Source organism: Morone saxatilis, unplaced genomic scaffold (assembly GCF_004916995.1).
Source record: "Morone saxatilis isolate NCDOM2014 unplaced genomic scaffold, NCSU_SB_2.0 Contig11, whole genome shotgun sequence".
NCBI classification, from domain to species: domain Eukaryota; kingdom Metazoa; phylum Chordata; class Actinopteri; family Moronidae; genus Morone; species Morone saxatilis.
In genome coordinates this window covers 19973096-19995724 of record NW_023339663.1, presented here as the reverse complement: position 1 = coordinate 19995724, position 22629 = coordinate 19973096, and the positions used below count along the sequence as shown (strand labels likewise).

General features: G+C 41.3%; 1 protein-coding gene across 6 annotated transcripts in view; it reads left to right on the top strand.

Moving 5' to 3' along the window:
* nfatc3a (nuclear factor of activated T cells 3a) overlaps positions 1-22629 on the top strand; it is a 58709-nt gene that overhangs the window by 19995 nt on the left and 16085 nt on the right. For all 6 annotated transcript variants that reach the window (XM_035651969.1, XM_035651968.1, XM_035651974.1 and 3 more), the window contains exons 3-8: positions 3209-3371; positions 15138-15337; positions 15855-16027; positions 16518-16658; positions 20911-20966; positions 21139-21265. In XM_035651969.1, the coding sequence (XP_035507862.1) occupies positions 3209-3371; positions 15138-15337; positions 15855-16027; positions 16518-16658; positions 20911-20966; positions 21139-21265 (860 nt within the window). The remainder of the gene's footprint in view (positions 1-3208; positions 3372-15137; positions 15338-15854; positions 16028-16517; positions 16659-20910; positions 20967-21138; positions 21266-22629) is intronic.

Here is a 22629-nt window from a genome sequence, read left to right as displayed (position 1 = left end):
CACTTGATAGACTGAATGAACTGTTAGCATTGGCTGTATTTTTTGTTTTTGGACTGTGAAAGTGGGAGTGACAGAGAGAAATAATTAAACTGAATAGGATAACCATTAGGACTAGAAATGCAGTTTTATTTGTTGCTAGCATTTGAGAGGTACTAATAATAATAATAATAATAATAATGGTATTATTGGTTAGAGGTTACATGTATGCTTACCATTAATCCATGAGAGAAACAGTAAAGATGCACTAGTTTTCAGGGAGTACTGGTACTGGACTTTTGATATAAAACTGCAAGAGAACAGCATAAACATACATTGTTTTCATTCATGCAACATGTGCAAGATAGATGCAAGATTACCTAATTCACTGGAAGAAAAGGATGCTACTGGGACTGCGGAGACTATAGAGAAGACTAGTTGGGTTTTAGCAATGTGTTGGGACCGGTAGCCAGTACACCATGGCGTAGACATTTGAGAAAGGTTATGTTCTGTCAGGACCTAGGCTAATGCTCCGGTTCTGCTCCGTCACAAAGCTCATATTTCCTCTGTCCTCCTCTACTCTTGTTACCGTAGCAGCCATGCAAACCCACACTTCCTGGGTGGTTATGTCATGGCTGCCGGGAGGATAACATAAAGGTTAGGATGCGTCTATTACACCGTGTTAGAGTGTTAGATCTTAGATAGAGCTGCTATCAGGTGAAAACTGTGTTTGAAAATCCAGCTTAAAAGGACTGACTACAAGTCTTTGTTGACTATTTGGACATTACAGCAGACTATACATTCATCAGTGTCAGCACAGATAGCCATACAGTATAAACTTTTTTTTAAAGCAGGATATGAAAAAGCACAGCAAGTGAACAGAAAGTGTTCGTGACAACTATTTGGGTTATATAGCCTCACATATGATTTGCTCAGCCTGGCTAGTAGTCAAGTTAGGGTTCATTTATGTAACAAGTTACAACCTAAAGTGGTTTTAGGTGACATTTTCATGTCATATGTGGTAGGAGAATCTGCAAAATATAGCTCAGTTAGATTTGTAACCACAAAGCTACATTTAGCTTCTCAAAACATCTACAAAATATCAGACACATGCCTTTTCATTCCAAAATGCAGCCTTTCCTTTGGATTTGGTGCCAGTCTGTAAGGCAGTTTATGAAGTGAAATGGCTCCACTGAAAGCCTGACTCACATGTCTTTAATTCAGTCTGATCAGATTGGTCTGAATGTAGCCAGCACTTGACAGGCATTTGGAAAGGGAAGAATTAAGGGAGTCAGCCATGCTGGCTAAAACTTTACAAACTTTCCCTTAAAAAATGATTTCTACTGTCAAAGATGTATCATGCAGTTTAGGCTCAGTACGTTTGCATGCTAGGAGCCTGTACCGCCTTGGATAGAGCCAAATAAAAGTTCATGCCACCGTGTGACAGGGGGCACAAAGAGCCTGTAGTGGCCAACATTATGGTAGAGATCAGTGTGTAGCGTAGGGCGTCTGCCTCTTGGCCCATAAGTCAACACGAACCACAAAGTTGCAGCTGCCCACAGTACAAAATCAACTCACTGACTCAGACCTAACATAGAACACAGCCATAGACATACATACACACATGCATGGACACACACAGTTTAATTTATGATTGCGTATACTGCTGTGCTAAAAAAACAATGGCACTTTGTAACTGCTACAAAACAAAACACCTGGGTGACACAAATATATAGCTTGTGCTGCCCTACAGTAGGCTTCTTGGATCATAAATAATTAATTGTGTACAATGTCAGCGTGTGACAAGGGTTTACATTGTGGCTTTTAATACAATTTAAGTACCGTATCAAGTTGAACATATGTAGTAGTTCAGTACAGATATTACAGAGTAGAATTTGGGTAGACGTAAGTAAACCAATAATGTAAACCAAAAATGGAAATTTCTGTTGGTAACATTTGTAGCTGTCATACACATAATGATTCTGACAATGACAGATATATAAAGATAATTATGATAAAAATGAGTTAAAGATATTGATAATTTTCGTTACTGTCATGATAAGGCATCTTCCATTTATATTTAATTAAAGTATGTCTACATTGAAATACATTTTGGTCCAGATTACTTTTCATTTTGGGCATTTTGGGAGAATTTACAATTTACTCCAAAATCATTATTTTGAGTGGATTGTGGGGATTGTACTTAAATATAATTAATTAAATTCTAATCAACAACAATAAATACAACAACATTTGGAAAAGGTTATGGCCTGGTTGATGCTAATAGTTGATGCCAGTGTTTACAAAATGTTTTGGGGATAAATTGAACTAATGCACTCAGATGGAGAGGCCCAGTTTCTCTGTGGAGAAGGCCACTGAGTGTTATATTTTCGAGTGCAGCTGTTCAAATATGATTGTGGCCTACACAGATAAAAAAAAAAAAAAAAGAGGCAGGGAGGAAAAACACACAACGCCAGCCCGTGGGGTGCACTATGCATAAAATATACACTTGTACAGTATACACACAGACTTACACACACACACACACACACACACACACAGCGTAATTAACCACTGCCTGACACACTCTCATCCCACCCACCACCATTCACTGACCCACAAAGACGACTCACAAAGAAAAGCCCCCCCTAGAAAATGATTCACCCTTAAAATCTTAATATGACCTATTACAAGTGTAAAGTGTTTAAGAACAGGATTAATGCATGTGGGCATTCCAGTGATTCACTGTCTGGTGGGGCTAAGTATACTGCATGTTATACCCCCATTTACACCTATTATACTGTCTGAGGCAGTATAGGGGAATACCACTTTCTCAGCTTTTGAATGTTTTCAGACAGCCTTAAAGTGGTTGTCATCATCCATAAAGTAAAGCGAGAGGTTGTCTTGCTCGACCCTGTGAGCTTTGATGGCCCATGGATTACTATGTCTGTACAAATTCACAATCATTTGAAATATGGAAAGTCTGAAGGACATTTTCTAAGGGAAAGTTATACTGTTAAAGCTGTTAAAATGTTCTTTCCTCATCACTGACAAGATTCTATGCTCTCTTGGTCCTAAGCTTCAGGCCAGTTTGTTATTAAATTATATGCACCAATTACTACAACCACACATTTTTCCACTGTATGTTCTAATTGTTTCATATCAAAGCTCTAATATACTCTTCCTCTTTGTGTGGGTGAGTGTGTTTATTCTTGTGGTATTCTCTCCTCAGAACCTCCTCACTGCCTCCCCTAGATTGGCCGCTGCCAAGCCAGTTTGGCCAGTATGACCTGAAGATAGAGATGCAACCCAAAGCCCATCACCGAGCGCACTATGAGACCGAGGGCAGTCGAGGAGCTGTCAAAGCAGCGTCCGGTGGCCACCCAATCGTCAAGGTAACAAAGTTCGGCATTTTCCCACAAGTTTGGGGCACTTACTGCTGCTCAGAAGTAATCCTTCACCATACTGAAGCTTAAATCTCCACCAGAGGTCAGGTCTGATTTGTTGTCTGTGCTGACATGATGCTGGCCATGCATTGGTAAAGTTAACCCCATGGCCAAGATGTCAGCTCTTGCAGCCGTCATTGATTACATCAAAATTTAGCAACAGCTTCCTGAAGGCTGTTCGCAGGGAGGCCCTTTTGCCTGTGAGTGACTCACAGACATCCTTCATACTTATGATACAGATAGCAATATTAGAATGATAAAACTAATGCATTATTGGACTCATTGTTCAACCCTATAGCTCAGACATGTGGTTGTGAATGAGCATTACGTTTAGGGTTTCATCCTAGCTACTTGCATGTGTGGATTGTCACATGGATCCTCTCCCACAGCAGACTGTCAGTCAACCTGTTGAGGCAGGAAGACAAGCAGGCAGGCATGAGAGCTGCCACTGTAGCCCGGTCAGCTGGTCTGTCATTCGATAGCACCTGTAAGAGACTAGGTGCTATCATAGAGCTATGGCTGCTTCTCTCTCTGAGGGAGAGAGAGGGAGCAAGATAGAGAGAGCGGAAGATTTCAGTCCCATTAATATTTCAAGAACGCAGTGACAAGCTTCCTTTGTGTGTATGATTAAGACGGGCCGAGGTGGACCGTGACCATTGTTGTGGAACCCATTGCAGTTCAGACTGCCAGTTCGGTCAGCTGTCCAGTCTGTCCTTTGTATATCTTGCACACTTGCATGTACTCTACTAGCAAAGCAAAATGGGGATAAATGTGACCTTCATCTTGTTGAGTTTTGTTTGTTTTAAATACAATATATTAGTGGTCTCAGGTGCTCCATTGTGACACCCCACATGAAAGAAGAAAGGTTCTTGAAAATATAAAAATGAATATCGGAATGCAATATATTCTATATATTCTACATGTAAAAATGTATTGGAATATTTATTATTATTTTTTGTTATTATTGGCTGTAGGCCACTTGTTGTCATTGCTGTGGGTGGGAAGTAGGTTAGGCCTCAGGCTATCTCAGTCACCACTCATTATGCACAATATATAAAAGATATAACAATGAAAAGAAATACAACAATCAAACAGCTGTGGACATGAAATTCACTGAAACAACAAGGAAGCCCAAATGACTGCCATTTGTTGCTTTAGAAACAGCCCATGTCCTCATACATTCAGTCATGCAGGCTCCCTCCAGGCCAATCATTAACCATTTCAACCTCAGTTAGACCAAGATTCTATCCCGCCATATGTGAGGATGCATAATTTAGCTGTCAAATGTTTTTCAACCAAGTGTTTGCCATGCTTGCCCTCATTCCTCATCGCCAGAGGGAAATGTTTGGTTATAGCAGACGCTACTAGTGTGTAGAGAGTTTATATCTTAGGACTCAAACTAGGCAATTTCAAAGTTCAAAGCTTTACTGTAATGTGAAGACAGCAGTCTCTGGTTTGTTTGCTCCAAACGATATTTTTCTGTTGTAATTGTAATATTTTGTCATGTCATTTTTTTTGTTTGTTATTATGGTTATTAGTTTTTGTTGGGCTAAATACTAATAAAGACTAGAATCAAAAATTAATCCGATAGCAGCAGTTTAGATCAAGGAGGCAAAAACAGATGATAAGCCACAAGAGTTAGGTTTACTCCCACTCATGTACTTTTGTACATTGCTATACACAAAACCTCCTATAAAACCTGCACCTCAACCTGCACAGATAAAAGTGAAAGAAGTCTGTGTTTCCTTTGTATTAGCACGGTGCTGAACATGAAAATCAAATATATTTCTGCTTGAGCGCTACTTTCATGATCACATTGTTGTCACGGCCAGAGGGAGTTGACAGAGCGAGAGAAGCACACAGACAACATTTGCTTGTCATGAGCAGCGGTTTGCAGAGCTTTGCGCACAGAGAAAATGTGTGGGTGAATGAGTTTTATAAGGGAGGGCGGGCTGAGCAAGTGAGTTTGATTAAGAAGTATATTTTCTTTAGAATTAAGTGTGTGATATTAAACTAAAAAAACACTAATAATGAGTTGGCTTGTACTATGTGAGGATAGATACTATCAGCACTTGTCCAGCAGGTCTAACAGTCAGTCTTTGTTTACTAAACACCCACTCCTCTATTGTTGGTCCTCTTAACCTCTTTTTGCTGCTCTGTGCAAAAAAAGTACCATACTGAAAGGTCGTTTCTTCACCCTGTGATGTCATTATTGTTGTTACAGAAACACGTTTACTTTGAAAACCAACACACATGCATTGTGATTTGTATTTTTGTTTGAGGTCATCAGAAGAACACGCAGAGATGCTGGATGTATTCTTGGACCTATGTTAAAATTAACAGAAAAACATGTCGGAGGGAATCTCAAAGTCATTCAGCCACTGTTTTGACTGCGTTAACAAGCTTGCATGTATCATGTTTCACAGGTGCACTGTTGGTGTTAACCAGGCTAGTCCCTTGGGGCACAGTGACACTGGTGCCAGCATGTGTGATTGCAGCTTCTCTGCCACAGAATTTGAATACTTAGATTGGACATATACTACCAAATAGTATAATAAATAAATATTTTTTTGCAGGCAACATTAAGGAGCTTTTCTTTTTTATGTTGGCAAACATTAGTATACAGTGAGAGAGGTATAGAAAAGAGGCATTGACTGAATACCTTCATGGCCTTTATTTATTATTCCTTTATTTATTTTTACGTCATTCAGTCCACATTCAAAGCATGCTTCACTTCCAAGGTTTAATAATTTGGATCTAAAACCCTTTGATACACCAGCAGCTGCCCTTCCTACAGATTTTACTTCTACCTTGGCTGTAGCCCTGCGGGTCCTCTTATTCTCCTTGGGTCTTGACTCTGGTGGTGTGATGTCACCAGATGACGGCATAGCTGCCATCTGGACATGGCGATGACTTCTTCTTCTTTTTGTGGCCACACTGTTGCCCAGATCAATGCACCACTGAGCTGCTGTGTCAACAGAAAAACAAGAGAATGTCTGAGTAGGGAGCTGTGGGGCCAGTCTGGTTTACATGTGTTAAAAATGTTTGAGTTGCACTGTTACCAAGGGTAAAATCTTAAGTCGGAAACTGACGGGGACCAACTGGGAGGTTTGCTCCTATTTGTATCACACAGTTGTATATAAGCATGTTTTGTTTTTGCTGCATGGCTTTAAACAACGAGTGTGTAGGATTTAGTGGCATCTAGTGGTGTAGTTGCAGATTGCAACTCCCTTGCCTGCTATTTTTATTCTGGGCTACTATAGAAACATTGTAGCCTCCATGGAAGGCGGCCTGTGCCTGCTACTTCCCAGCAGTGTCCCATTCGTCATTTTTCCCCCATGATATTGAAGTCACAACCCGCCCTACTCTTAACTCTGACAAAGAGTTTACCTGGGGTCATTAAATAATAAAAGCAGTCATACAGGCTTAGTAGTATATGCATTTAAAAAAATAAAATGATATGTGTGCATGTATATAGGCTCATTAAAGCACATGTATCGGATCGGTACTCTGTTTGGCTATCACAATCGGTATCGGGAAGGAAAAAACCTACCTACAGGTAGCCTACTATCCACCTGACCACCTTTTTCTCTTTTTTTTAAACCAGTATTGATCATGACAATTTTTGGGAGCATCAAATTTCCCTCTTTCGTACATTGGGGTGAATGTGACCCTCGGGTGCCCCGTAGCGATCGCGCACATGACTCTTACATTTGATTTCTTTATCTGGCCCATTCGAAGCAGGCAAACCAGGATTTCTTGGCATAGACAGTATGACATGACGACATAGATAGTCGAGAATAAAACAATGTACAATAAAAATTGCAGGTGGAGCCCTCAGCAGCAGGGAATGACACACCATATGCACAGTCCAATAAAGTACACTAGCATTTAACCTAATGCCATGGAGTTCTGTGGCATGTAACCAAGTTTCCTCCTGTGCTTCGGTAGCTGCAATGCTCAAATTCTTTTTCATTGGTTTACTCAGTTTTCCCTCTTCCTTCTCCCTGCAGAGATGTTCTCTGTGTTGAAGTGTCAAGAAGGTCACATTTGATGGATCTAAATAGTTGTCAGTCCAGTAACCTTTGGTTGCAGTTTTGAGAGGTGTGTATGCTTTACTTTGGAGCTCAAACGACTCTTTTTTAGCAGATGGAGTACTGGCTTCAAGTAGTGTCTCTCACAGTAACATAATCTGTAACGGCATTGGCAAACTCTTACAGACAAGCCAGGGCTTTGTTTACAAACTCAAGGATGTTTCTGTCCTGCCATTTAGGCACCAATGCCTGGTTTTCTTATGTTCAGCCAGCTATTGACTTTTATTGCTCTATCACCTTTAGGTGGGAGTCCCAACAGGTGTTTCACTGATCAGATTGTGGTCAAACAAATTATGAGGCTACTGTAATATGAATTTTTGTCTAAATTTAAACTGTTGAACTAGTGGGGTTATTAGGAACAAAACAGATAAAACACCTTAGATTAGAAATACAGCAGTGCATACTAAAATTGTTTAATGTTGTCAGCTGGTACTGTGTGTAGTCTTGTGTGACTTTGCAATAGTGTCATATAGTGCGTTTTGCATTATATTAAGCAGTAGACATGCCTTTGAATTCTATGTTACAGTAATTTGTGCTCTGGCAACACAAATACACCCCTTCAAGGAATAAAACGAGACTGCAGAGTGTTGGAAGCTTGACACAATGTTTTCTGCTAGACACAATGGTGTTGACCAGCAGTTGATCAGTGATCTCAAGCAGGACAGGTCATAAAGCTTTGGCTGGCAATGGCCATAGCAGTCAGCTCCTTTTTTGTCTGTATGTATGGTAGCCAGACTAACAAAGACCACAAAGCATGACAGTGTTTACATTGAGTTGTTTTGACAGACATGATTAATAGCACTGGGATCTGAGAGGAATTCTGTGTATTTCTATGCAAAGACTCCCTGCTAATGATATTGTAACTAGCCACAGTCTAGCTTTGTCCATCTGTCAGCAATGTTTGTGAGGCTTTTATCCATTAGAACAATTATCTCTTTACTTGTGTACAGCACCACAAAGAAGGAAATCCTACACTTGTAATCTACTGGTTGGTGGAAAAATCTTTGTTGTTCACAAAACAAAAATAATAAATAAATGACGCATGTTCCAGAATACAGTATTCATATTGTTTATACAGTATACATTCTACAGAGTTTAAAACAAGCATTATGGTATTAATAGTTATGTGGAAAGGTTAAAAACCTTTTTAAGTTTATTTTAAAAATGTGCAAGATCCTCAACATGTTTCAATATTGTTGACCACCTGATCTTTTTAAAATGATTGTACATTGCAGGATGGCCTTGTCTATGCCTGGCTGACTGGCTGTTTTAGCCATTCCTCTGGGGCTAGCTGCAGACCATAATCGGTACACCTGTTGCTAGGAGACATATAAGTCCAAAGCCTCTCTGGCTGGCTGAGGTATCCTTGTGCGTATTTATCCAGCTTAATTGAGTGCTGCTGCACCCACACAAATATAAGGAGCCCCTCTGGTATTACCTGCTGCTGTGAATAGAGGCAGACAGACACAACAAGAAAAGGCTGTCAGATACAGTGAAGAAACAGTCACAGTACACAGCACATAAACAAACGAGTACACACAAACACAGCATAGAACTACTTAATTACGACACAAGTCTGAAATCTGAAATCCATATTTAACCTTGTTGCGACAGTTAATAAATCTAAATGAAGCTGTGGTGTCTGGTAACAAGGATTGGAAAAAGAATATGACAGAAGCTGTCCAAGACAGCCTTAGATTTCCACTGGCTTGGATGCATTAAATGATTTTGATCCCAATACTTGAATGCATGGCCATGACCCCATTGCTGTCTCGCTCTCTGTCTCTGTATTTACCCTCACATTTTCAGTGTCTATAACCCTTTACTTCATTCTGTCCATCTCTCTCTACCTCTGTCTTATATGCTTTCTTTTCTTCTTCGTACTGTTGCTTTTGCCACAGTCCAGTTTTTGCTCCGATAGGTCTCTCTCTCACTCTGCTGACCCTCTCAATAGACTGGTTGTCATAATGGGGAGACACATAGACAGTAATGCAGAGCCATGCAGTTTGTGTGAACTGGCTGGAGCTGGTGTTGCTTTGCCCAAGGGCTGTATTTGATGTAAACATGTTGGAAGCTTGGCTCTCATTTATTGTAATCAGGCTTAGCGCACAGCAAGAAAACAGTCACTGAGAGGGGGAGAGAGACAGAGAGGTGTGTGTGTGTGAGCAAGAGAGAGAGTGAGGGAGAGTGGGGGAGGATAGAATGGGGAATAAGAGGAATTGAGCTTGGACCAGTCTAGCAAGGCCATATACAGCCCTCATGCAGTATACAGTAAACGCTCCTGTGTGTGTGTCTGTGTGTGTGCGCATGTGCATGCGCATGTATTGACCTTGTTTAAACAAACAGTCAACCGGCCCCCTGGCTCTCTCTGCCCTCCCTAGTGTGCTGGGCAAACAGCAAGCCTGTGTGTGTGTGTGTCCATAGATCCCAGGTCGTGGTGCCACAGTGCCACAGTAGGGAAACCACTGCCAGATAAAATGGGCCCTCTCGTGACCTTGACCACCATTGCTCCTGTTTTTACATCTGTCGCACACACATGCTAGCCAGACTGTCTCTCACACACACACACACACACACACACACAACATACACACACACAACTCACTATCTTCTCTCATACATCACAACCTTCCAAGACTCAGTTTACACCAAAGTAGTGTGCTTTAAATCCACACATTCTAACACACCACACCCTCTCCAGACACAAGCTCCAGGGCTGTAGTTTACACCAGCGTGAGTGTACGTAGATGCTTCGCTACACACACACACACACACACTCCTACATACACACAGAGAGTCTCGCCATGGCAACAGGGGAGCAACACAGGGAAACAACTTGGCAGAGTCAGGCGCTCGCTGTGAGAAAGTGTCGAGTTACGGCAGAGGGCTGGAGCTGAGGTAGGTGAGAGGCGAGGACAAGGGACGGAGAGGAGAGAGTGACAAAGGGGAAAAGAAGAGGGAAGAGATGAAACAAAGAAGGGAAGTCAGGATAGGAGAGGGTGGGAGAAAGAGTGAAGAGGAAAGATTCAGAAAAGAGGAAAAATAAAAAGCACAGATGAAGGGATAAAATTAAGAAAAGAAATTATATCAGAAAAAGAATGAATACTTTTATAGTTGCTGGAACGCAGTATGTGAAGAGAGGCTGCAGAGAGCAGGTGAAATTCTACCATGTAAATATCCCATCATCAAAACTCTAAGAGCCCAGATCAGGTCAAAGTACTGCTGTCATTTTTTTTGTATTTTAAACAAAAGTTCAAACACTTTGGTGTGTGTATGGCCAGGTGACTGTTTATGTGTGTATGCTGTGATGGGAGATGTTTTCCCCCTCAGCTTGTGAGCCTTATTACTGGATCAGTGGAACAGATGAAGGCCAAAAATAAGTGGGGACTTTATTTAGTGGGAGCTGAGTATGTAACCGTATCCAGCGGTTTTATTTTAGGGGAGAGAGTTCATCCTAAACTCGATCCACAGTCAGAAGCAGCAGCAGCAGCCGTAAGTCAGTTACAGGCTTCAACGAGCACAGGCTGGGGGACATGTGACCGGTTTTAATGTCAGTGTGGTTTAATATAAGAACTGATCTCTGTCAGGCCTCAGTTACTTGCTGACTGACCAGATGGGCTAAGTGCACTCTGGACAGGGAGAAAGGTGAGGAGTTAAAAGTGCAGAGACCACCCTCCTGTGGTATTTCACACTCAAGCATAGATTAAGGGGGTGGCGGAGGGGTGACTCAGGAATGTGAAACAAGTCATGGGTGTGTGTGTGTGTGTGTCGTGTGCATTTCACTGTCGAGAAGCCTCCTCCGCCTGGTATTATCCATGTGTGCTTGTTTACATGTCCTGCTGTTCGCAGGTGGTGCTTTACCCATTTTCTGAACTGAAGGTGCAAATGGGCCCCTGAAGTGCGCTTGGACTATTTGAGGAGCTCATGGTTTCATTATACCAGCATTTCTTTGCTAGTGCTTGCTCACAGCTTTTCTCAGTGACCAAGCACAGTTCTAATCCCGTTTTAGGGATGTAAAACAGTGTTCAGGTTAGAGAGCAAACTGATTTGAAAATCATGTATTATCATATTAAGGTATTGGAAACACTAGTACTAACGACCTGCTCTACCAATGCACTGATCTCTTGTTGCTAAAGTAAATGTTATTTTTTGAATCAGCTCTGTGTTTTAAGGCTTACAGTTATTGTTGACTGTATCCGTTTTGTTAAATTATCTAAATGAATCAAATTGAACTGAATGGTGGAAACACCAAACAAAAAATAATTATGTTTTTAGTAGCAGTTGTGACTGTGGCATGTTTCTGTTTGGCTGCGAGTGTTGATTCACTGGGAGCGCTGAAGTGAGCCCTTTCTTTCTGGCCCTCTAATCAGGTTTTCCTGGTTGATTATTTGATTTGGACAGAACTCCTGGCCTGCTAAGTGTATGTTTGTCAACACTTTGGCTCCGCACCAAATCCCTCAGAGAAATAGACAGAAAAAAAATATGGGACGTTGACATTTTGAGTTGGGTAGTTCTACTTTATTAAACGTTAAACATGTTGAACCTCAATTTTATTTTCAAATTTGTATTCCCATTTTTCTGTTCTTTTTGTGCTGTTCTAATTTACACCCCTGAAGCGTTTTCAGTCTTCCTTACATCCGTCTATCTTCTCTCACAGTTACATTCCTCCAGACACTGTTAACTCATTTAATGCTGTCTGGAACACACATGGTGCTGTGAATAAACATGCCCTGATTTATGGACACATACACACACAAACACACATGTGCAAGCGCTGACTGTCTGCGCTCACTTCCACAGTGAGCAGACATAATCATAAAACAAGCAACACAAGCCGCAAGACTGTTGATTCCTGTGACTCTGTGTTTCTTTGAATCCAGAATAATGGTGTCATTTACAGCCACGGATCCATTCAGACCGGGGTGCATAATTACCTGCTTTATACTTTCATGTGGCTCTTAAGATCTAATGTGGTTTTCAAAGATGAACCCATTACTGGCTATTATAGGGGCCTCATGCTGGTCCTTCGTGCAACTTCCTTCCGAATACATTTCATGTGCCACATACAGAACAGGGGAGTTATCTTACTATATGCAACAGCTGTCAGTTCCACTTTACAAGTTTGATTTAAAAAATGTATGCTGTCTTTTGTGCGAGCAGGAAGGTGCCATCATCCCTGTGATTAGTGTCACTCAGATTTTATTCCGTCTCCTGCAGCGCCCTCTGTAAAGAGGCACATACACACACAACCAAAAACAAGGTGAATTACTGATCTGTTCAGTCATTCACTCCAATTCAGACATGCCTCCATCACTGAGCAGTTAAAACACATGGAGGATGTGGTGGAGTATCAACATTGCCTGGGGCGGGGAGTTTTTGCTTCAAAACAAACCTGCGGGTTGGAAATTGTATTTGAAAAGCCTAAAAAAAAAAAACACGTAACATTTGGCGAAGTAATCGTTGATTTATTGGTACCGATAAACAAACCTTTCCCCAATTATGTAATCATACATGACTAATAACTTACTAAAACAACAATGCTTTTTCCACAGACTTTTGGTCAGGTAGACGTTATGATTAACGTCAAATTTCCACTTCGTTAACAGTCTTGCCCTGTCTGGTGTAAAACCAATCCCTTGTTTCATTTCAGTGCAAGGCTAATATTGTAAAGATTTGCTTCTTTCAGATTTTGAGTTTAGTTTTATTTTTTCCATTTGCCAAAATAGTTTCTTCCCAAATTTCTCAACTGAACTGCAGCAAACGCTCGTCTGAACCAGACAGCTCACTCTGAAGCTGTATTAGTTTAGCCAGCCTGGACCTGCACTTCTCAGCACAGACTTGTGTATAGCCTTTGGCCTCTCCTCTGATTAACAAAATGAGACACTGCGGTAGCCACACTGGAAGTGAAAGAGAAGTGTTCAGTATAGGATTTAAAAAAGGGCACTGCAAAGGACTCACTACTTTCTGCTCGCTACTACTATCTACAAAAGTTACACTTACTGAAGGAGTAAGGTTAAGGTAACCATTGTGCATCTCCAAACTAATTTGATGTTAAGTAGTCACAAAAAGCCTAATTTCATTTGCTTTACAGATATAGATTTTCCTCTGTATTAATTCCAACTCACTCCTTTCTTTGGAAGCAATGGGTCTTTACTGAGCTCAGCAGCACAACCCTACAAGGTTTTTATTCAGCTAAGAACAGTGAAGCATTATTAAGATTTAAGCTCCGCCGCCTGCCTGCCTAGAATCTGCCTCTAGAGGCTCGTCCTCTCACATAGCCTGCCGTAAACGCAGCACATTTCAGTTTTTCCACAGCTCAGTTCAACATAGGTGCCCCCATACCTTGACTTACTTCACCACAGGGGGCCGTCTCGGAAGTAGCACGTGAGAGGGAAAGAGAGGAAGATGCAAAAATGAGCAAGGGCTACCAGCATTTCTGTGCTAGTGCTTGCTCACAGCTTTTCTCGGGTACATATGTTCCTAGGGCCTGATTGTGACCAAGACTTTTTATTTTAGATGGTTTTGGAATAGCATATGACAAATCCCAAGCTACACCCACTTTCTCCCCTTCCACCCACCAAACATTGACACAGCGGTGTGTGACGCAAACCTGCAGGCAGGAAAGGGTCAGTAGCCAGCTGTGGTGGGGTTGAGGCTTGGCAGTTCCTGAGGTGAAACACCAATGAATGGCCTGGTTCTTTTCTGCTGCCCTGCAACTGCGCTGGAGGTGTGGACCATGAGGGCAGTATGGTGGGAGTGTGTATGTGCAGGGGGGTGCCATCTTGCCGTCATGCAGTCTGCCAAGTACAACATTACAACAGTGGTGGGATTGTGTGGCCTGCGTGTTTGTTCTGTCCCTCTGAGGAGGAAAGGTCTTGCTCTCCTTTCCATCTTCCCCTTGTCTCTACTTGACACGCAACACTTTTCCTTCATTGAAAATTTCACTTGTCTGAGGGAAAACCGGGGTGCCAGTCGGGGACTAATGGAGAGGGCAGCTGCTAGTCTATGTGTCCCACGCCAACCAGATTGGCACGCACCAAACACTGGATTTGAAATGGCTGTTGACATCTTCACTGGCATTTTTATTTTCCTTTTAGCCACGGTGTAACCATTAGAGGGCTTTTTATACGCACAAGACCTCACAGAATGAGTTGAAAATCATGTGAATGATGCTTTGTAGGATTTTATGTTAAATTTAAAATGTATTAGAGAAGATAAACTCACCAGATATCACATTTCCACAGAGTTTTTATTTTTATTAGGTCTTGGAACCTTTGACCAGGCCAGGTTTCAAGGTTCTGCTAAGTTTTTGGAGGTAACAGTTTCCTGCACAGTCCTGTTAAGGGGCAGGCGTGCAAGGGGAAAAAATTATAAGACTATTAGTTGAAAACATCAGTGTCAAACTGGTTGGAGGCCAAAGCGCCAGATGAATCTCCAGTGGCCCTGCCAGAAATATCACAACACCCTCGACCTGACATTTAGATTCCCTCCAAAAAAGGTGGCCTTCTGAAGGCCGTGGAAATGAAAAGAGTATTCCTTTGTTCACACCTCTCATCTGGACCCCAGGAACTCACATCTGTTTTTATTCAGTTTTTCTGTCTCTCTCTCTGTTGTGTCTCAGCTCATTGGCTACAGTGAGAAGCCCGTCAACCTGCAGATGTTCATCGGAACAGCAGACGACCGTTACTTGAGGCCGCACGCCTTCTACCAGGTGCACCGGATCACCGGGAAAACCGTAGCCACGGCCAGCCAAGAAATTATCGTCTCCAGCACCAAAGTTCTCGAAATTCCTCTCCTGCCCGAAAACAACATGACAGCCAGGTAGGTGTAAGATGCACTACAGGGTTACATTGCTCAGTTATGAGCTTACCACCATGAAGGAAGCCCTGCCCAATGAAAGAATAACCACGTTTATGATCATACAGGGTTGTAACATCTTCCAAAGGGGATTTAATAGATTTCCCTAATTTAAACCAACAGGAGTTGGGCACAAGGAAAATTAGAGGGTTTCCCATGGAGCAGAGAAACATACTTTATTCAAATATTTATGATTCTGCATCACCCGAATGATTATATTTATATAAGGTCTGGTTTCATTTACATTGGAATTCTTAGGTAGGGATTTGGTGGGGATTTTCTCATTTACACTTGTAATAAATCATATTCACAGGCATTTTTATTTTGTGATTCAACGCTTAATGTGCCTCTCACTGCCAATCCCCTGCTGGGCTTGTGGTTGATTTTATCACTCCCAGGCCTTCACTACTTAAATATGTCTGAGATGATTGCCATCCCGGTGGTGCCGTATGGGGCCAACTATTTTCCCTCTACCTTGCAGTATCGACTGTGCTGGCATCCTGAAGCTGCGGAACTCGGACATTGAGCTGCGGAAGGGGGAGACGGATATAGGAAGAAAGAACACACGGGTCCGTGTGGTGTTCCGAGTGCACATCCCTCAACCCAACGGGAAGGTGTTGTCGCTGCAGGCTGCCTCTATTCCTGTGGAGTGCTGTGAGTGTTAACTTCCCAGCCTCAAGTCTCGCACGCATGCACACACTCCCAAACATATTCATTCAGAAAACCACGCACAGGAAAAACACACACAGACAAGCACACACACACACAAACCTTTCCACACACTTCTTTATTAGCAAGCTTGCAGTCTGGTTATTTAGGATGTTGATTTAATCTCCCGTTTGCTCTCATTGAAAGTCACTTTAGATAAGAACATCTGATAAATATTAAAAATGTAAATGTGCTCAGTTCTGTCTGTGCCATTACTATAGCTCTGCGATAAATACTACCCACTTTGTTAAGACTGTAAGGACTGTGGTCTTTTTTGAGACCGTATTCTTTGACAATTTTGCATTAAACTGCATTATTTTTTAAGGTGTTCCTGTTAATTTGTCTGCTTATGTTGTAGTACAACCATAGAATAGACTGCACAGCTCAGCAAATGATCATCCTCTTTTCTCCTCAACCCCTGCTGCGTCTCTCCCAGCCCAGCGTTCAGCTCAAGAGCTGCCCCAGGTTGAGAAATCCAGCCTGACCAGCTGTCTGGTCAGCGGGGGAGAAGAGATGGTCATCACTGGCTCTAACTTCTTCCCAGAGTCCAAGGTCATCTTCCTGGAGAAAGGCCCTGGTAAGTGCTATGTCCACACAGCAGTTTAGCCTTGAACCACCACTGCAGAAACAGCTTGTGCCAATTATCCACATAAAAAATCGTGTTTCATGGTTGTCTGGCAGATTGTATCAGAGAGGCCATGTGTCATTTATGTGGTCTGTTGGACAGTACAGTGGCAAAAAACAAACACGTGAAACAAAGGTTTTGTAGATCTTGCAAATGTTGCAGAAGCCAGCAGTAGATTCTGAAGATTTTATAGGAGTCATGGCTGATACATATCTGTGGGGATATTAAAAGACGTGTATTGCTCTAAGTGTGTATTTTACAGAAAATGTTGCTCTTAAATTTGGACTGGTTTTCTCAAACATCTCAGTAGGGAACAACGACGCAATTGGAGGAAAACGTTACTTTGAAGCCCAGTGACAGAGAAATATAAAAAGGATGTTTTTAATTTCCATTTTGTAAATAATTATACCTAGTAATTCTCATTATTTTCTATAGTGGAACAATCTTTTTGGGTACTATTTTGTATGTTGTATTATTGCAAAAAAGTCCATAACTTAAAGTGTTCTGTGTCTTCCATATTTCTTTGGAATAGGATCTTTATGTTCACAAGAACATAAAAATATCTAGATAAAATGTAGTTTCTCATAAATGTATTAAACCTAACGCTGAATTCTTGAAAACGTATGTGTGTGTGTGCATGTGCATGCATTAGTCCTCAGATCTGTCATTATCCCAGCCTCAACAAGTCCTCTACAGCCACAGGGCATTACGTCAAAACCAGAACAGATTTATGTCTGCTAGTAATGTTGTCTATCAAGTAGGCGTGGGACAATATGCTCAGAGCCTGAGGCAATAAACCGAATTTTCCTTACAACAAAATTCAACATATTCACTTAAAGCAAACACTACAGTCAGTTTAGTTATTTATTTATGGCAATTTTTCATATCAGGCTCAAACCACTGCAGTATATTACACAATAGAAAATTTAAAATGTTTTGTTCATTAGCCACGCTTAGTTTACTTATTACTCAGACGTTTTTTTTATATATTATTATTATTTATGTGACAAAGAAAGTAAAAATGTATAGGATAAAAACACAGAAACACATGCTTAATGTTACAGGCAAATATGTTCATAAATATGCATTTAATAATGGATACACAAAACAGATGCATGCCTTATCAATTATGTATCAGGAATATCAATACCCCCATTTTTCTGTCTAACACAAGCAAGTGTGAACTGCTAAAAGAAGGAGAATAGTGAAGGGGGGCACATGTCCTGCATCTACAGTGATCACAGTTAGCAGTGTTTGCAGTTAGGAAGCCAGTGCAGGATGCACTGCTGCACCCTGCAGTATCGACTCCTATCTACACCTATGTAGAGAGGGTGGGAGCTTGAGAGTCAGGATGAATGTAGTTTCCTAAAAGTAGGCACTTTAAAAGTTGCTATTATCTGTTTTACAAATGCCAAGGCTAAAGAGATTACTTGGTCAAACTCCCTGTGCTATTCATCCTGTTAAGTCACTCGTCTTTCTCTGCCTTATCTCTTTTCTCTTTTGTACACCACTCGGTAATCAAAACACATGTAATAGTTGTTCCCTTGGGTGGAAATTTTAAATGGATAACATTTGTGGAGCCAGTCTCTGCCTGCCCGAGGTACCTTTGTGATGTGCTGCAACAGCATCAAGTTCACACATGGCAGAAAGTTGAGTGGTGTTGTTTTTTGCGAGTGAGAGCCATTCTCTAAGACTTGGGAAAAAAAAGGAGCTTAGAGGAATGTCTTTAGCTCTGAGGTGTACCAAGTGAAGCATGGCATAGAAAAGTAGCATGGTTGAAACAGCTCACTGATGGTCAAGTCTTTTGTAGCACAGCAGCAAGTGGAACTACTTTTCTTAGAGAGGTGCATCTTGGGGAGGGAGGAAAGCTGGGGCCCTGTGGTGTATGAAGGCAGTGGACTGTGGAAGGAGACAGAAGGAATATGAAAGGGGAGGGGAAGATGATGTTGATTAGGTTTGTGTAAATGATCCCCCTCATCATGACTAATCCACCTGCTTTAGTGCAGAAAGGCCCTGATTGTAGTAAGTATGGGAATGGAAGAAAAGAAAAAAAGAGGCAGTGACAGATATTTTTCCACCATCTCTCATAATTGAAAAACAACAGCAGATTCATGAAAAACTGGAGAGACTGGCCTATTGTTGCTAGTACACAGAGATTATGGGATGGTACTATAAATGACTTTACTATGTAGACAAACAGAGAACCTAGCATGTGTCATTGTGGGACCTGTTTCCATTTAAAGCAGATACACTGTAATAAAAAAATCTTTTTTTACTCATATTAGTAAATTACTCACCAAAGTTAGTTAACTATCTCATTGTGTTTTGAAGTAGTATTTAGGGAATAAGAAATGATAAAAGGAAGAGGAAAGGGAAGACAGATAAAGGGGCTTCATCAAACATTAAAGTTAGAAATATTTCCATAATTGGTATGAGTATTTCTACTTTACAAGGGTGAATGTTTATACAAAGGAGTGGACTTTAAAGGCTCTAACACTGGCTGCCCTGAATAGTGACTAATACAGCATGTGTACTCTGTGTTGTTTCTGTTGCAAACAACTGTGGGCTTTTACAAAGATGTTACAACATAAACAGCAATCACCCCCTTTACTTTTGCTCGATCTTGCGGCACAGTGGGTGCACGTTCTCCCCGCCCCCCCTCCCTCTGACTGGGGTGTGCAGGGTGTCTGGATGATCCGAGTCATTGTCTTAGTGTGGTATGAGGTTCCTGTTGGTGCTTGTTGTCTGACAGAGCATGTGGGGCCCTTGCTCCTGCCTGTTGAATGTCAACAAGCTGCACTGCAATAATGCACTGCTGTCAGCTGCAAAGACATTCAAGGTCATTTGCTCATTGGAAAAGAAAAAAAAACTCTCTGTCATCTACAAGTTAAGCTTTTCTTTCACAATACAGATAATCTGTCAAGGGTTATGCGCCAGTGGATTACTACAACTAAGGCTAATGCTAGGGTGAGATCAGAACAGGTAAACCATCTGCTTAAAGCTACCGTAGAGTGCGAAAAGTTGAATAGCCTAAATGTTGCGAGGCTTACAGATGAGTGCTTACTCTACATATAGGCTAGTCCTCTCTGCAGACATGTTGCAGATGTCTGACAGTGGTATTTGGGGGAATCCTTTGGGTTTTGAGGAAGAGGCCATGCAGGTGCAGAGTATACTTCCACCATGTGAGCAGCATGAAACGGGGGACTGCAAAATGAATTTGCCTCCGCTTAGAGACTATACAGTAATGACTAAGTTTTTATTCTTCTCGATGCTGTGATGATTGTGATTTCTTCCAACCATACGGCAAGCCTGTCAGTGTTTTCACCCCAACTGCTTCCCTTCAAGCAGCTGCCCCTAAGATGTCTGGCCAAATAATTAGATCCCTCATAGGAAAACTGGAAAGGATGTTTTCTAGCCAGAAACCTGGCAGTTTGTAAAGGCATTTTAAAATAAATGTAATTATTCCACTGCTCTCTCCATAATTTTAACCAGGCAAGACAAACAGCAGGATATTTGGACATTTGATTGCTATTTAATAGCTGCTAAGATTTTCTCCATGGGGCTTCTGGACCTTTAAAAATGACATCATTTTGATGTCTCTTAGTTCTCCAGGACAAATTGAAATCGTGTGCTTTTCTGAAGCCTCATGTGGTTTTGAGCCCTGTCTGTTTGAGAAAGAGCTGTACACTGACATCATCTTTAGGAAAACAGAAAATAAAGAAAGAGAACTACTCCAGATGAGGAAAGTCACTTTGAATAATATACTATACTTCAAAAGGAGTCTAAATGATAAAACTCTGGTCATTAGTGTTCACGCGTGGCCTGGGTTTATTACTGCTTCTGTGTTAGTTATCAATTCAAATTTTATTCATTTTAATTCATTCATTCATTTGTGGTTTGTGCCTGTATAAATGTTTGTGACTTGTATGTGATACAGTGATACTGTAGTCTGATTCATCACAAGTGTCTCTCTCAATCCTTTCTTCATTGAAAAGCCAGGCAGCCAGGGTACTGTGTTTGTGCCAGACCTGCACTCAAGAACTTGTCTGTCAAGTAATAGGAATTACAGTTGATTTTAACATTGACACCTGCCAACTGTTTATTTGAGAGTTGACAGGATGTGACAGAAATGATTCTAGTATTTACTGTAGTATGTAAAGTAAAAGGCTTTTAAAGCTTTTTTGTTCTTATTCATCCTTTCTAGATGGACGTCCACAATGGGAAGTTGAGGCAAAAATAATCCGTGAGAAATCTCAAGGAGTAAGTAGTAATTTTTTGACCTGTACAGTTATTCTACAACATTTTGTCTTTAATTTTTGCACTTTTATAAACTTTTATTTTTTGTACTAGTATTTGCATTTTATTATATGCAAATGGTATTATGTGTTGTGGGCAATAAGTGTATGTAAATAATGTGAAACATTTTTTGTAGTTGTGCATTGTGGTGGAGGTCCCTCCCTACCACAGTAAGACTGTGGGCTCAGCTGTGCAGGTGCAGTTTTATGTCTGCAATGGCAAACGGAAAAGGAGCCAATCACAACGCTTCACCTACCTTTCAGGTGAGATGAGAGGCTCTCATGAACCTCGACTTACAACTGCTATATTTAAAAAATAATCCTTGGGGGACAAAGCCAGTTTGACAATTTTGCTAATCTTATGCTGTTTTTATGTGCTTTTAAGTATTTAAGATGCAATTTTCCTGCAGCTCATTTAACAGACACTTACACAAAGCGATTCTGTCAGCCTTTACTTTGCGTTCCTTTGGGTGCATTGCTTCCTGCCGCAGTTAATCTCCCAAGGTAATGACAAGAAGTTTGACTGACAGCAGAGACAGTTGTAACGTTCCCTCTGTGTTGCACACTTCTCCACAGGGGCTTTACTAACCCCATTTCTCTCTTTCTCACTCCAAAGAAAGCATTGCTGTGGTTTAGAGGGGACTCTTCCACTAACAATAACATTAACACCTGCCAACTGTTTATTTTGCAAGGCCTACTCAAACTCTCAAGCCAACCTTTTTTTTTCTCACATTTACTGTATTTGCATGGGGTTTTATGATGCAAATCTTTTGCTATCCAGGAAACTTTAACTATATATAGACTTTGAGTTGTGGTTTGATAGAATTATTTTAGCAGCAAGGAAACTTGTGTTCATGATATTTTGATTTGAAAGTTTCCTCAGTGTTTTTCATTAGTCAAATTCCTGCCGTGCTATTTGATATTGTTATTGTATTCTTTTCCTCTTGAAGCCAGTCAAACTGAAAACACCGTTGGCGGAATATAATGACATGTGAGCATTTTGTGCAACATATCTAAACCCTGGGTTTTACCACAACAGTGTGGATGTTTGTGCGTGCGTGTACGCATATAAGCGGCCTGGCCCCTCCACCCACCCAACCTTTCTGTTTGCAAGCACGCCCACTCGGCACAGAGAGTTCCTGTTTTCACCGTTGACAGATTAGGGCGGCCAATCAGAGCAGAGTAGAGTAACCCTGCTCTGTCAGTCAAGCCGGGTTGCTGACACCACTAGTGTCACCACGGACACCGCCTGCTTTATTGTGGCAAGTTTTATCGTGGGCTGGGCTGCAGAGGCCCTGGCCTAATTCAAGGATGAATTCTGAGAAAATTGGCTGGAAAAAAACATGTTGTGGAATAAATTTGGGGGACAAAATGCCATTTGTTCTTGTTTTGTATTTTGAAATTGTTTCATTTTCAGGCAGGGAGCAGTACAGAACATAAGGAGCACACTATTAAGCTCAATTTTGAAACAGTACTAGCCTGACTTCAATTATGTTCCATGTTTGAATATACAGTATGTTACCCTTCCCTTACCCTTGATATGCCTCTGGCTCCATTTTTAGCCAGAATAAACCCCGCTTGGCCTTTTTGTGCCCCTTGCCTCTCGATCCCAGAGGCATGATGGGGTG